Source organism: Cuculus canorus, chromosome 4 (assembly GCF_017976375.1).
Source record: "Cuculus canorus isolate bCucCan1 chromosome 4, bCucCan1.pri, whole genome shotgun sequence".
In the NCBI taxonomy this organism is placed as follows: domain Eukaryota; kingdom Metazoa; phylum Chordata; class Aves; order Cuculiformes; family Cuculidae; genus Cuculus; species Cuculus canorus.
In genome coordinates this window covers 48,882,267-48,894,772 of record NC_071404.1, presented here as the reverse complement: position 1 = coordinate 48,894,772, position 12,506 = coordinate 48,882,267, and the positions used below count along the sequence as shown (strand labels likewise).

At 40.2% G+C, this 12,506-nt stretch overlaps 1 protein-coding gene across 2 annotated transcripts in view; it reads right to left on the bottom strand.

The window, feature by feature from the left end:
- MMRN1 (multimerin 1) overlaps window positions 1-12,506 on the bottom strand; it is a 47,582-nt gene that overhangs the window by 21,325 nt on the left and 13,751 nt on the right. For both annotated transcript variants that reach the window (XM_009567490.2, XM_054066121.1), the window contains exons 2-3: window positions 5,886-6,005; window positions 5,031-5,137 (exon numbers count right to left, since the gene is read on the bottom strand). In XM_009567490.2, the coding sequence (XP_009565785.2) occupies window positions 5,031-5,137; window positions 5,886-6,005 (227 nt within the window). The remainder of the gene's footprint in view (window positions 1-5,030; window positions 5,138-5,885; window positions 6,006-12,506) is intronic.

Below are 12,506 nucleotides of genomic sequence, written 5' to 3'. Positions count from 1 at the left end.
TAAAAGTCTAGAGGAAGATTTTAGATCAACACAAAGACAATACAAAGTTTGTCAGCTGTAAAATGTGTAAGTTTTTTTCATAGCTGAAAAATTAGTCAGGTTTGTTGGAACTGATTTTTTATTTTTTTTGACAGACTACACATCTTTAGCCATGGAGATCTTCCCACTAAAGGCAATGGTGATTATATTGTTGCAGCACCTAAAAAATAAAGAACATTTCAAAACATAATCAAGTTCTGAATTCCAACAAATGTAATCTGAGATTTACAACAGATACATGTATTAAAAAGTTTCATAAAGGTGATAAGTTTGTAAATTTTTGGTCTGGTCATGGAAGATGAGATTTTCTGTGCTCAGTTTACAACTCAGCCCGAAGATCCCAAAGTAATTTGCAAAAAGCTGGACTAATATAATTTCAATATTACATTTGGGGAAACTGAAGTCCAGAAATACGAAGTGCCTTCACTCACAAAAAGTAGGGCACACAACTGATGGAGTTGGGAACTGAACTGAGGTTTCCACCTTCCTAACTTATTTCTCTAGCCATTAGGCTTAACTATGTTGCTTTCATTTCTTTATTGTTAAGAAAAAAAAAGAAATATAGACAAAGTAGCTGTATTTGCTAGTCTAAACTCACAGCAATTTTTATATGCTTGCTCAGTTCATGAAGCATTTTGGAGTGGAGGGTTTTTTTCCAGCTGTAGCACATCTAAGGGATGCCACTTTCGTGGCACTGACATGATTCCTAATCTTCAGTACAGTACAAGTACAATTTGGGTATGGTGACATTATTTTCCACTTCAAATATTAAACCCTAGTCTGGCCATATTGTGAGTTTCCAGGGAAAGAGAACAAACTGTTAAATCAAGAAATTCTCTATTTTTGATCAGCCTTTTGGCAGTATATATGAGGATCAATAGATGACATTTAAGGATGACATAAAGTGTCTGAAGTTGTAAATTAGGGCAGGGGAGGAACTAACAGGCCAAGAACTCAAAGGAAATTATTATATGGATTAAAACTTTCATAGAATTTATTGGAATTGGCTGATAAGAAATACAAAATCCTCAAATAGCTATATTTTCAATTGCTCCTGTTATCTTTCCGTGGCATGGTTATTGACATGAGTTAATACTTGCATTCAGCCCAATTCATTACACAGGATTTATCAGGTGGTGATGTGATGATAAAATCTATGACAAGGGAGTCAGCTACCTGCCTGTGATAAAGACCAGCTGACCGATGTCCTTTTATTCTTTCATTTATCCATCTTTCTGCTGTTCTAAATGTTGTTACAGCTAGAGACAGCAGATTTTTTTTTATACTATCCATCTTATCTTTCATCCTTCTTATTAAACCAACTGCCCCACTCACAGCTTCACTTGTGGAATAGCCAAACCTTTACAGTCTTACTCACTTGTACACTTTCAAGGATATATATTTATCATTGTGTGTTTGTTTTACTAATGCTTTAAAATGTTCAGATAACTTAATTCCTGCAAAACCTAGGACATAGTATCAATCTCTTGGAGCAAAACAGTAATGAGGCAAGCCAATACTGCATTATGCTGCTTCTAAAAGCAGCAAGGACTGGACCAGTGATTCACACACACACACACAAAAACTCACCCAGAGACAATACCTCATATTGTACAGTAATTAAATTTCATCACTGTGTGGGAAAGGTACTTCTAAGGCAAATTTAGAAATTTGTGGCTTTCATTTGTGAAACAAATTTAGAAGAGTCACTGGCAATATAGCTTCTCCTACATCATTCTCCCACTATGGCTCAGTCCTTTCCCAAAGGAATGACTCTGATGCATCATATGGTGATTAAGCCTTATGTGCTCCTTGGTCCCACAGCTGAGTTTCCCCATTCTAAATGCTGAACAGTAGCAGATGCGATGGGAACACCAGACGGAAACTCTAAAACATATCTTTAGGGTAGAGATAGCCATCAAATGACTCGTATTGGAGAACTTTCAAAAAGTGGATGAACTATGCTAGGTTTAAGCCAGAAATAAAAAATATAAAATAAAAATTAGACTTCTAGACCCACCTTTTATGTGCCGCTTACAATAACAAAGACACACCAACAAAAATAAAGCAGCAATTCAAAATGCTGAGCAATGAGGAGTTCTTCCAGTTCCTCCAGAAGCTTCAGAGTCCTGAACACTTCTGAATATCAGGAAACGCACACAGGAATTTAACATTAGGCTCTTATCATTGAATACATTGGCCTAGATGTATAATTTATTGTCCCATGCATTTTTAAACACAGCATGCAAAATGATTTCAGGGAATATTAAAAATATGGAAATTGGATCTTTTTCTCTCAATATATTTTTGATGAAGCAGAAGTGACTAAAGGGAAATCCCTGTGGGGTGTTTGGTATTTTCCTCCCATTCCCTGCATTTCAAGGTGAATTGCTACCTTTTGTGTCTGCAGCTCACCCCATAGAGAACAGTATTCGCTCCTGTGTGGAACGTTTTACAGCCATCTGCTGGAGGAATGACATCACTACCATGCAAGAGAATTCAGTGCTAACAATGGCTATGGCATTGTCAGCAACTCTGAAAACCAGCAGTCTGCTTTAAACCACAGCCAAGGCAGATGGAAATAAATTCATACACATCAAGTCACCTCAGCCTCACTCCACAGCAAAGCCGAATTTGAACACACTTGAAATGATTGATGACGCATAATATAGTGTTCAAAGACCACATGTGCATGACTGAACTGAGATTTCTTCCCCTCAGACATTATTACACTCATGTTGTTTTCTCCAGCTTAAGGATGAAAAGTTAAAATAAAGCTATGTTTAGTAAAAATGATGTCATTAACTGTGCAACTCAGAAAAAAAAAACCCTTTTCATTTTAGCAGTTTTGCTCCCTGCTCAGCATTTGCTGTTCCCAAATCAAAACAATGATGATTTATCTGTTGACTTGTCCATATTGTGCTGTTTCATGAGACTTCTGAGAAATTACGTCTGCATTTTCCCCTTCTTAGAAAGTTCCTTTTAAAGATGCATTTTCTAGGTTGGACTAAGATCTACACCTTATCCAATTTGGTTATGTGTTGCCACATAGGACGAAAAGTTAGAAATAGTGATCTGAACACATGTCTTCCTAGAGGCTCTTCTGTCTCACTCACTACTACACTACCTTGGGAAGCATCTGTAACCAAGCAGTTACAATGAGGCTACCAAACATGGTTTACAGATGTCTAGTAATAACTATCAGATGGTGACAAGTGTTTCCTTCTGCTTAGATTGTCAGACTGAAATAGATACGTATAATTTCACTTGGTTTGAAAAAGAAGCTAAACCAGAAGGTGTTTTGAATTAGCATTTGCTACAAGCAACCCACATCACACTAAACATGCCTTCCCAGGACATAAAACATATTGTCAGATACCCCAGTTCCCTTGGCACAAAACCCCTTCAACAATAGTTCTGTTGAGCAGATAAAGTGCAGAGAGGCCAAGTAGAGGGCTCAGAGACTCTGGAGAGCCCCAGTCAGGGCTTACAATGTCTCTCCCCCACTGTGTAGAAACAGAGCGCCCGAACACAAGCCTATTGGGCTCCCAACTGTTCAAGTTCATTAGCTGACATCCCTTCAAGGGAATTGAATAATACAGGCAGGGCTTGCACTGGTGGTCTTTTCCTCATGGGAGGCAAGATTCCAGAAGCAGGAAAGAAGAGTCTTTCTGACATAACACCTTTCATCCCAATCTCTTTAAGCACTTCTACAAGCATTAATTAATTAAATATCCCAGTGCCCCTGTGAGATAAATGTCATCTCAATTTTCTAGATGGGTAAACTTGGGTATGCAGATTATAAGTGGCTTCCCCAAGTTATTCCACAAGACAGAAGAGGTTTAAGAATAGAACCCAGGAGATGCGATTTCAAACCTGTTTCTGTGACACCTGACAACATTTTCAGTTATTGTTATTTTTACACAGATGCCGCTACGAACGGAGTTATACAGCTTTTTTTTTCTGGTCAATGCTACCCTGTTGTTTTGATGCCATTTCAATTTTATCAGCTGTAGCCACCCCCTTCAATAATAATTTTTAATCTATTTTTGCTAATGTTTGCATTTTTTTAAAACAAACCTTTAAAACATCTAATCCATGCTCACTGGACAGCTTTGCTGACTGTGTCCCACATTAATATCTGACTCCATGCTCAGCTGCACAGGAAAGGCTTCTGTGCCTGCTGAGTTTCTGGCTCTTCAGCATTGAAATTTCCCTCCTGGAAGTGAATTACAGTGATTTCTCTTCATTCCTCTACATTAATTTTTAATCACTGCCTCTACTTTACCACTGCTGATTGAATTGCCTACCACATCTAATGGCCTTTCTTGTAATATTCATTCATTTAAAACATGTATGCTGATGCCATATCTTATTTTTCAAGGGCAGCTTGTTTAAGGCCAGCAGCAAAGAAATAGCGATTATACAGATGTTAAACTACAGTACATTGCCATATGTTTCATCACCAGGGCAGAGGCAAAACACTCTATTCTGTCAAAAAAGGGCACAATTATACAGGGACCATGTGTAACACCTAGTAAAATTTAGTTACTCTTGAAGTTTCAAGCAACAAAAGCACTACTCAATACAGAGGGAAAAAAGATGATATATTATTCTATCATGTATAAAACATATTCTTAAAGCCTGAAACTGAAAGCCAAAAATGTCACCATGCTGTAGATTAATTTTACAGCAAGTATTCAATAGAGAATTTGGATTTAATATCCCCAGCACTGCAATACTCAATAACCAAAAGGTCAAAAGTAGAGATGCACTGAATGCAAACTCTGTATTTTAGCAAAATAGAATAAGGCTGAAGATTTTATGAGCTTTATTTAGAGTGGAAGAGAGGTCTGCTGTGCACTTTTCCTTTTTTTAAATTAACAGGGAGAACTATATTGATTTTCAGTAGAGCCATTTTTTTGCAAATCAGACAGTATTATTTTCTTCTGCTGAAGTGATTCATTTCAAACCCTTACAACTCTACGCACCTTTGGGTTGGCAGTTTTGCCCACTGTAGCCAGGACAGCACTTCCATTCCAGTGATGTTACTATCTTATGTTTGATTCTGTAGGCTTGATGCGTCGTTGTCTGGGACCTGCAAAACAAGCATGTTCTGCCATACTACTTAGAGGACAACTCTCAGAACAGCCAACTTGACTTGTACGAGCCTTTTGAAATTTTTTTGTGGGAAAAATATGTTACAACCTCTGTTTCAGTTTGCCATTTCCCAGGACCATGCACTAAAACCCAATTCCACTTAATATTGAAATCTAATGTTTGCAGAATATAATCAGGCACCCAAACCACAAAGGACAATCGGAACATGTTTAACAGAGTCATTATTTACAAGTCGTACTCAGGCCAATTACTTTTCTAGGTTTTCTGCCTGACCAGAGCTGTGGCAGAAATAAGCACCCAGTAGAAAGATAACAAATATATATATGCCTTTCAAAGGAAATCTTTTGCTCCAACAAAGACAAGCTTGGAACACTGCACAGAAAGGATTTTCTTTCACACATGTGCTTTAAAGATTTGTCCATGTGCACCTTTCCTTGCTGCAACTCCAGAAAAGAAGAACAGGCAGTAGGCTTACTTGAAGACTTTGAACTTATCAGAGGGTGCCTGAGTGATGGTGTGCCAAGCCTATATTGTGGAGCTCAAGGAGACAACCCAGTCATGAGCTTTTATACTCTCTATAGGGACATGTTAAGAAGACACCTGAAATCATGCTAATTTACTCCCTCCTGTTTTAATTTTCATTTCTAAAGGCATAGTTGTGCTAATTATTCAGGTGGTGATAATTAAAGTACTTCCAAATACTCTTTCTTCCTAGCTCTACACACCTCTGAGCACAGGATCCAAGGTGCCAAGTGCAAGGCTTCACTCTGCCTGATGAGAAGGTTTCCAGGTTGTCCACTACCACTGCAGGTAATAGTCTGGTATGAACATAAGCACACCAGTTCCTGTAAGGGAAGGCAAATATAATGAAAAGTACAACTGACGTTTTCCATAATATGATCATATATGATACTTAAAGGGGAAAGTTAAATCCAGAATTTTGAACTCCACATTAACCCATAAGATATGAAAATTAAGTTTGGTTTCTCTTAGAATGCCAGTGCAGTCTTGGGCAATTACTTAGTCTTTGCTTCAGCTACCCATTAACAACAAAGAAAACAGACAATAATTTCTCTATCTCTACGTATATTTATACTGCAAATTTAAATTATACATCGCAAACGTTTGTGAAGCATGGAGAATAAAGAAGCTTTTCTAGACTGCAGTAATGACAAGTCTTAAACTATATCTACACCTCAAACTTACAGAAGTGCTTATGCAGAATTCAAAGGATTGGTTAGTAAGTTTTTTAACCACCCATAACTTTTGCTTTATATAGAGAAATTTCTATTCTTCTGTCCTTTCCCCGGCAATATTGTGAATGTATGTAGACTCTGTGTTTTCAGTGCACTTTGATGTCAAAGTCACACAGAGCAATAATACGCCGTAGATCCACACTTACATGTGTCACTGGCCAAGCACCCAGAGAAGGAAGTCATATGTGAAATAATAAAACTCTTGATCACCGCAGCACAGGGCAAGGACAGGTTTGGTTTTCTTAAGAAGGATTCTAAGGATGCTGCAAGAAACTGCAGACAGTTCAACCATATTTTGAAACCAAGAAACTTGGTAAATGTAGAGAACAGAATTAAGTAGAAACTATAAACTGAATGATGTTATGACAAAGAGGCATCAAAACAAAACAGGATTAAAAGTAAAGAAAAAAAAGAGGGCAGAATGGTGTTTCCACAAGCATAGACTGTACCAGATTTGGAAGGCTGGGAAGCCAAAATGGATTTTAAAAAGTGGTTAAATGATTTCATGAAAAAACATATCATTAGGGTGTTCTTGGGTTTGGATTTTGGGGTGGGGGTTCTGGTTGTTGTGGTTGGGGTTTTTTTTGTAATGTAAAATTGTAGCTATAACCTTTATCTCCAGTTGCAGATCGGAAGGCATCCTGAAGAAAATCTTATTGCATTTCTGCCAGTGGAACAAATGTCTCTTTGGTCAAGTGGTGATTTTTTTCCCCTCTCCTGACTTAAAACAGCCTTTCTCAGTGTCATAGGTTATTCTCTTCTACATGCTGAAACATATTTCAGCAGGCATTTTTGACTTGGCAAGTTAAAGACAAGACATATTCTCATTTGTAGGGCTGGTGAACTTGCAAGTACTTCCATCCCAATATTTGCGTATAAGAACTTAAACTTCATCTTCCTGGGTCATGTTTTGCTCCTAATTTTTGCTTCCCGTTGTAGTAGTTCTGTTAGTGGTTTGTGATACACTAGCAAAATATTTATTTTCTTTACCCAGCTGGCCCTGAAATCAGTCTTTCCATGGGCTGCTTACAGTCGAAATCAAAATACAAGTAAGACCAGATTAGTTCCACTTACTTAACTAGCATTAGTACAGATTTACACTGCCTCAAACAAGAGCAATGTCACAAAACACAAAATGGTATCATCATCTATCCTTAAGTGATTGCTTTTGTCTACTGAGATCCTATCAGTGCACTTACATTAAATTCAATAGTGCTTTACTTGGAAAATTATTCTTGACAAAACAGCAGGATAACCTAGGAAGCAAGATGTTAAGTAAGGCCAAGAGACTGAACTAGCAGTATTTCTGATGCTCATATCATATTGCACTCTCATACAACACATATTGTTTAACTGATGAATAATGTGCTTAATATAAATGGGATTTTATTGAGTCTCTTTGATCCTATTTTGCTCACTCTCTCTCCACTTCCTTGAAAATTTTAATTAGGATAAAATTTCTTTTTTTATTGAGTATAAAAAGGTTGAGCTTTTTGTTTGATGCTTCTTTTATGTTCTGTCTCCCCTAACAATTGCTTTTTTGTCTGTGTGTATAAGTTAGAGACTCCATAAATAAATATTTGCTAAAAATTAAAAGCAGCTCTAAACCATAAGCTTAAAGATCAGGTACTCTGACTCTCTGGAAGCCAAAAGCAACTCTATGCAAGGTTGAGACACATAAAATTGGCAGAATCAAAAGAGACTTAAGTCTTTTGAGTTTTACAGAAGAGTCATGAAGTTACTTACACCATCCCTCTGGCTGGGGCATATGAGTTCTTTACAGTCTTCTGTAGGCTGAGAACATAGAGACTAGAAACGGTAACTTAATAATAACAATATTTGCAGTTCAATACTGCCAAGGGTTAGAAAGCTTGTAGCTCCATCCCTTCCAGCCCACCTCTGCAGCTGCAAAGGAGGACAGGAACTCCCTCTTGCCAAGCATTCAGTAAGAGTAGGACACAGCAGGGCACTTAGCTCCTTTACAAGCATAACCAGGAGAGTAGCTTTTCCATGGGTCTTCCTTGTAGAGCATCATGGAGCAGCAAGAGCAGGGTTTCTCCCAAACAGAAGGTGAGCCAGGAGGGGAGGACCAACTACATAAGCCAGGCACTGATGTCCCTAGCAGCACACATTACAACAGCATCAGAGACAGAAAGCAGCAGCAGGGTGATAGAAACAGGTTGGTTAGCAGCCCAGCAAGTCTCTCAGGTGGAGACAAGGTAACAAGCCTGGTCCAGGAGGACTGCTAGAGACAAGCACCTTTAAAAGGAGAAGGGGCTCAAGCTCAGGCTTAAATGGAGCCCTTGGGCCCTAAGTATGGGTGGAGGTGCCAGGTGGGGCTTCTTAGGGTCACTAGGGCTTCTTAGCTTGCTGGGGCAGTACCACTGAGCTCCTTTCTCACAACAGGCATGAGGTGTTTTCCATTCTACAGCTGTAATGAGGTTTCTGCATATTCATACCCAAGATGGAAAACTGCATTTTTCTCTGAAATGCTGTACAAAGATTTAAATATATATATATCAGTGTGTGAATGTCATATTGAATATTTCTTAACAGATGTGGAAAGTGATACTGGGCTGAATAACAATGGCCTGTTTGGGCCGAACTCTGACTAAGCATGGTGGTTTGCTTATGATTTGCTTATGACTTAAACTTGGTATAGAGAATGTAAACATCTAAATTCCTGAATAACTCTCCGCTATTAAATGATGACACATAAGGTCTGATCTAAAGACCTCTGAAGTGATAACACCACCTGGAGCAGTTATATGCACCTCTGTTACTGTTGCAAGTTAGCCCTCTGGGAAGCCAGGATCTAAGAGCTAACACCTTGGGCAGCTGCATGCTAAGCTTGCGACTGCTGCAAAGCAAAAACCCAAATACAAGAGTCAGATTTTAAAATCTGGGCTACAAGGTGCCAGTGGTGAGGTTAGGACTTGAGCTTGTGGCTCCCTAGCCTGTGCTCTACTCTCCCATGCCGACGAGACAGCTCACCAGAGAAAGGAATTAAGTAGAAGACATATTGTGTTGTCAGTGACGACCTTTCCTGCAGTGCACATGGTTGGGGTATAATTTTTGGTAATCAAATTCTATTTTCCATCTGAGCAGATGAAATTTGATCAATGAAAGGACAAAACAATGAAAATAGGCATAAAAGGCAGTTGTAAAATATACTAAAGCCCTGGAATACAGAGAGTCCAGTTTATAAAAAACCAAACAAACTACTTTTTAAAATTCATTATGTAAATCCACAAATTATAATTTTCATTGAGGGTGGCTAGCTTCAAGGTAACAGCTATTGAAATTACCCATTTGGAAATGCCCTGCAAAGGAAAATGTGGTACAATAAATCCCAAATGTATCAGTTAAACTCTTGGTTTCTAAAGATAGTCTGAACTCAGCCTGCGGTCTCTATCAAAACTTTAACTCAACTTGAGCCAATTGTTTCTGCTTAAAATATTTAACTACTTCTTAAGCTATATTAGTGCAATATCTGAAGCTGTGGTTCTCACATTACCCAGCAATCTTCTATCAGGCTAAATTGGAGGAAATATTCCCAGCAAAAGAGCCCCTGGTGTGACTTGTAATTAGGTTTACGCTACCAATGAAATAAGCTCATTAAGAGATGTTAAGAATGTAAATATAATTTCAAAATCAAATTGTCTGAAAAAATGTAGATTTGGAAATAGAAGATGAAGCGTGGCAGAAGAACTATGACAGTCAGTGTTAATGCAAAGGCAGAACAGAAGACAACTGATTTGCATAACAGGAGTTTAAACCTGAAAATCCTCTTTCCCCTCCATGGAATAATATATTCCAGATGAGCAACACAGGCTTCTAACATGCAGATTTTGTTGAGAGCTGCAGGAGCCTGGTGTTTCTTTTGCATTGAGCCTGATTTTGATCAGAAAAGCTCTATTTAAAAACAAAACAAAATCCTCACAACATACACAGAAATCCAGCCTGGAAAGATTCGTGCAAAATCCCTGGTTGGCATAAAGCCCGTGTGACAGATTTCATCCCTGTCTTGCATGTATTGGCCATGAAAAACCACTGGTAACAAGATATGGGACAGTACCTCTGAGTCCTCAGGCCTTTGAAATAGCCTTTTTGCTTATTATATTTGCAACATTATTTCCAGCTCAAATTAAAATACAGCTATCCCAATTCTGCATGAAATGACATTCGACCCTAAGCAGGGTGAAGCATGAAGACCAGCATTTGTTTCTTTTGCAACCACTAAGCATGTCTATACTGGTGCCTTGGCAGTCCTGAGTCCTCTAAGGTTTATGACCATTGCAAATTCAATGTCCTGAGTAGCTAATGGTCCATGGAACCTGTCTGGGCGGCTGGAGCAAAACGCATACACCTCGCAGACCCAGACAGTGCCTTTAAGCCTATCTTTAGCTTTGGGGTTCCTACACATAACATACAGCTTATTCAGATGTTGTGTTAATACCCTCTTGGAAAAGTTTTTTACTCTTCTACTTAAACCAGTCCTCTTTCTTTCTCCACAGTAAAAAAAAAAACATTCCTGTGAAGCATCGCTTTCTTTCCACAGCTGGCCAGAAAATGGGAAGGATGCAGCCTGAAGATAACTGTGAAACAGAAGTAGCTTCAGGGCAATTTTAAGCCAGGACACCTGCACTATGTCCATGGCAAGAAACCCAGTGCCCTGCCTAAATGAGTATGTACGAAAACAATACTATGTGTGTTTTCCTCTGCTTGAAAAAAAAATCTTATTTCTGACAGGGTAAGACAGATTAGTATTTCCCTGTGTTCAGCTGACTCATCCTCAGTGATTCACATAAACCTCATGATATGGGAGTATATATATATTTGGTGTGAATTACCGGGCAACATCTTGCAACTTCAAAGGGATGTGATTCCTTGCAAAAAGCAACTTCCCTGTCTGCAAAAGGAAGCCACGTGGCCTGTGGAAACCCACCCTGTGTTGCACAGCTAGGAGATGAAGAGTAGGTAATGTCTCAGCAGTAGTCATTTACTTATTCTTTTTGAGGATTTAAGCAGCAAATATGGTTTCTTGATTGGCTGCACGGATTTCTGAAGCTGGACTCAACATTACACAAAATCACAGAATGGATAGGGTTGGAAGGGACCTTAAAGATCATCTCGTTCCAACACCCCTGCCATGGGCAGGGACACCTCCCACCAGACCAGGCTGATCAAGACTCCATCCAACCTGGCCTTGAACACCTCCAGGGATGGGGCAGCCACAGCTTCCCTGGGCAACCTGTGCCAGAGCCTCACCACCCTGGTGGGTGAAGAAATTCTTCCTCATGTCTAGTGAAATCTATCATGAAGAATTTCTTCCTAATGTCTAATCTAAATCTTCTCCCCTCCAATTTAAAGCCATTCCCTCTAGTCCTATCACCCCACGCCGTTGTAAACAGTCCCTCTCCAGCTTTCTTGCAGCCCCTTCAGGTACTGGAAGGTCGCTATAAGGTCTCCTCGGAGCCTTCTCTTCTCCAGGCTGAACAACCCCAACCCTCTCATCCTGTCCTCATTTAAGGCGGGTTAAGAAATTACACAAGGAACCCCCGGCTCGTTTGGAAGCAGATGTGGTGTGTATCCCCGCCTCCCCATTCAGGGGCCTTAAACCCATCATCGCTTCGCCGCGCTCTCAAAACCCTCGCCTAGCGCGCTATTAACAAGGCTTATGCTCCGCTCCACCGCCGCCCCGCCCGAGCCTCCTCTCTCCCCGCTCCCTGCAGAGGGACCGGGAGCCCCTGCGCCCCCCGCACGGCGCTGCCGGAGAGCGAAGGGCGGCGCTGCCGGGCGCGGCCAGCAGGGGGCGGGCGGTGTGCGCAGAGTCGGGCGGTGCAGGCGGCGGGCGGGGCTGCCGGTCCCCACCGGGTGGGGTCGGGGTGTGTGAATTCCGTACAGCCCGGAGCGCTGCTCCATAGCTGCTGAGGGCTGAATAAGGAGAGCTTGCAGGAAGGAGGTGGCTCGCCCTTGAATCATAGAATCACCAAGTTGGAAAAGACCTCTTGGATTATCGAGTCCAACCGTTCCTGTCTGCCACTAAACCACATCCCTGAGCACCTCATCCACACGTCTTTTAAATAC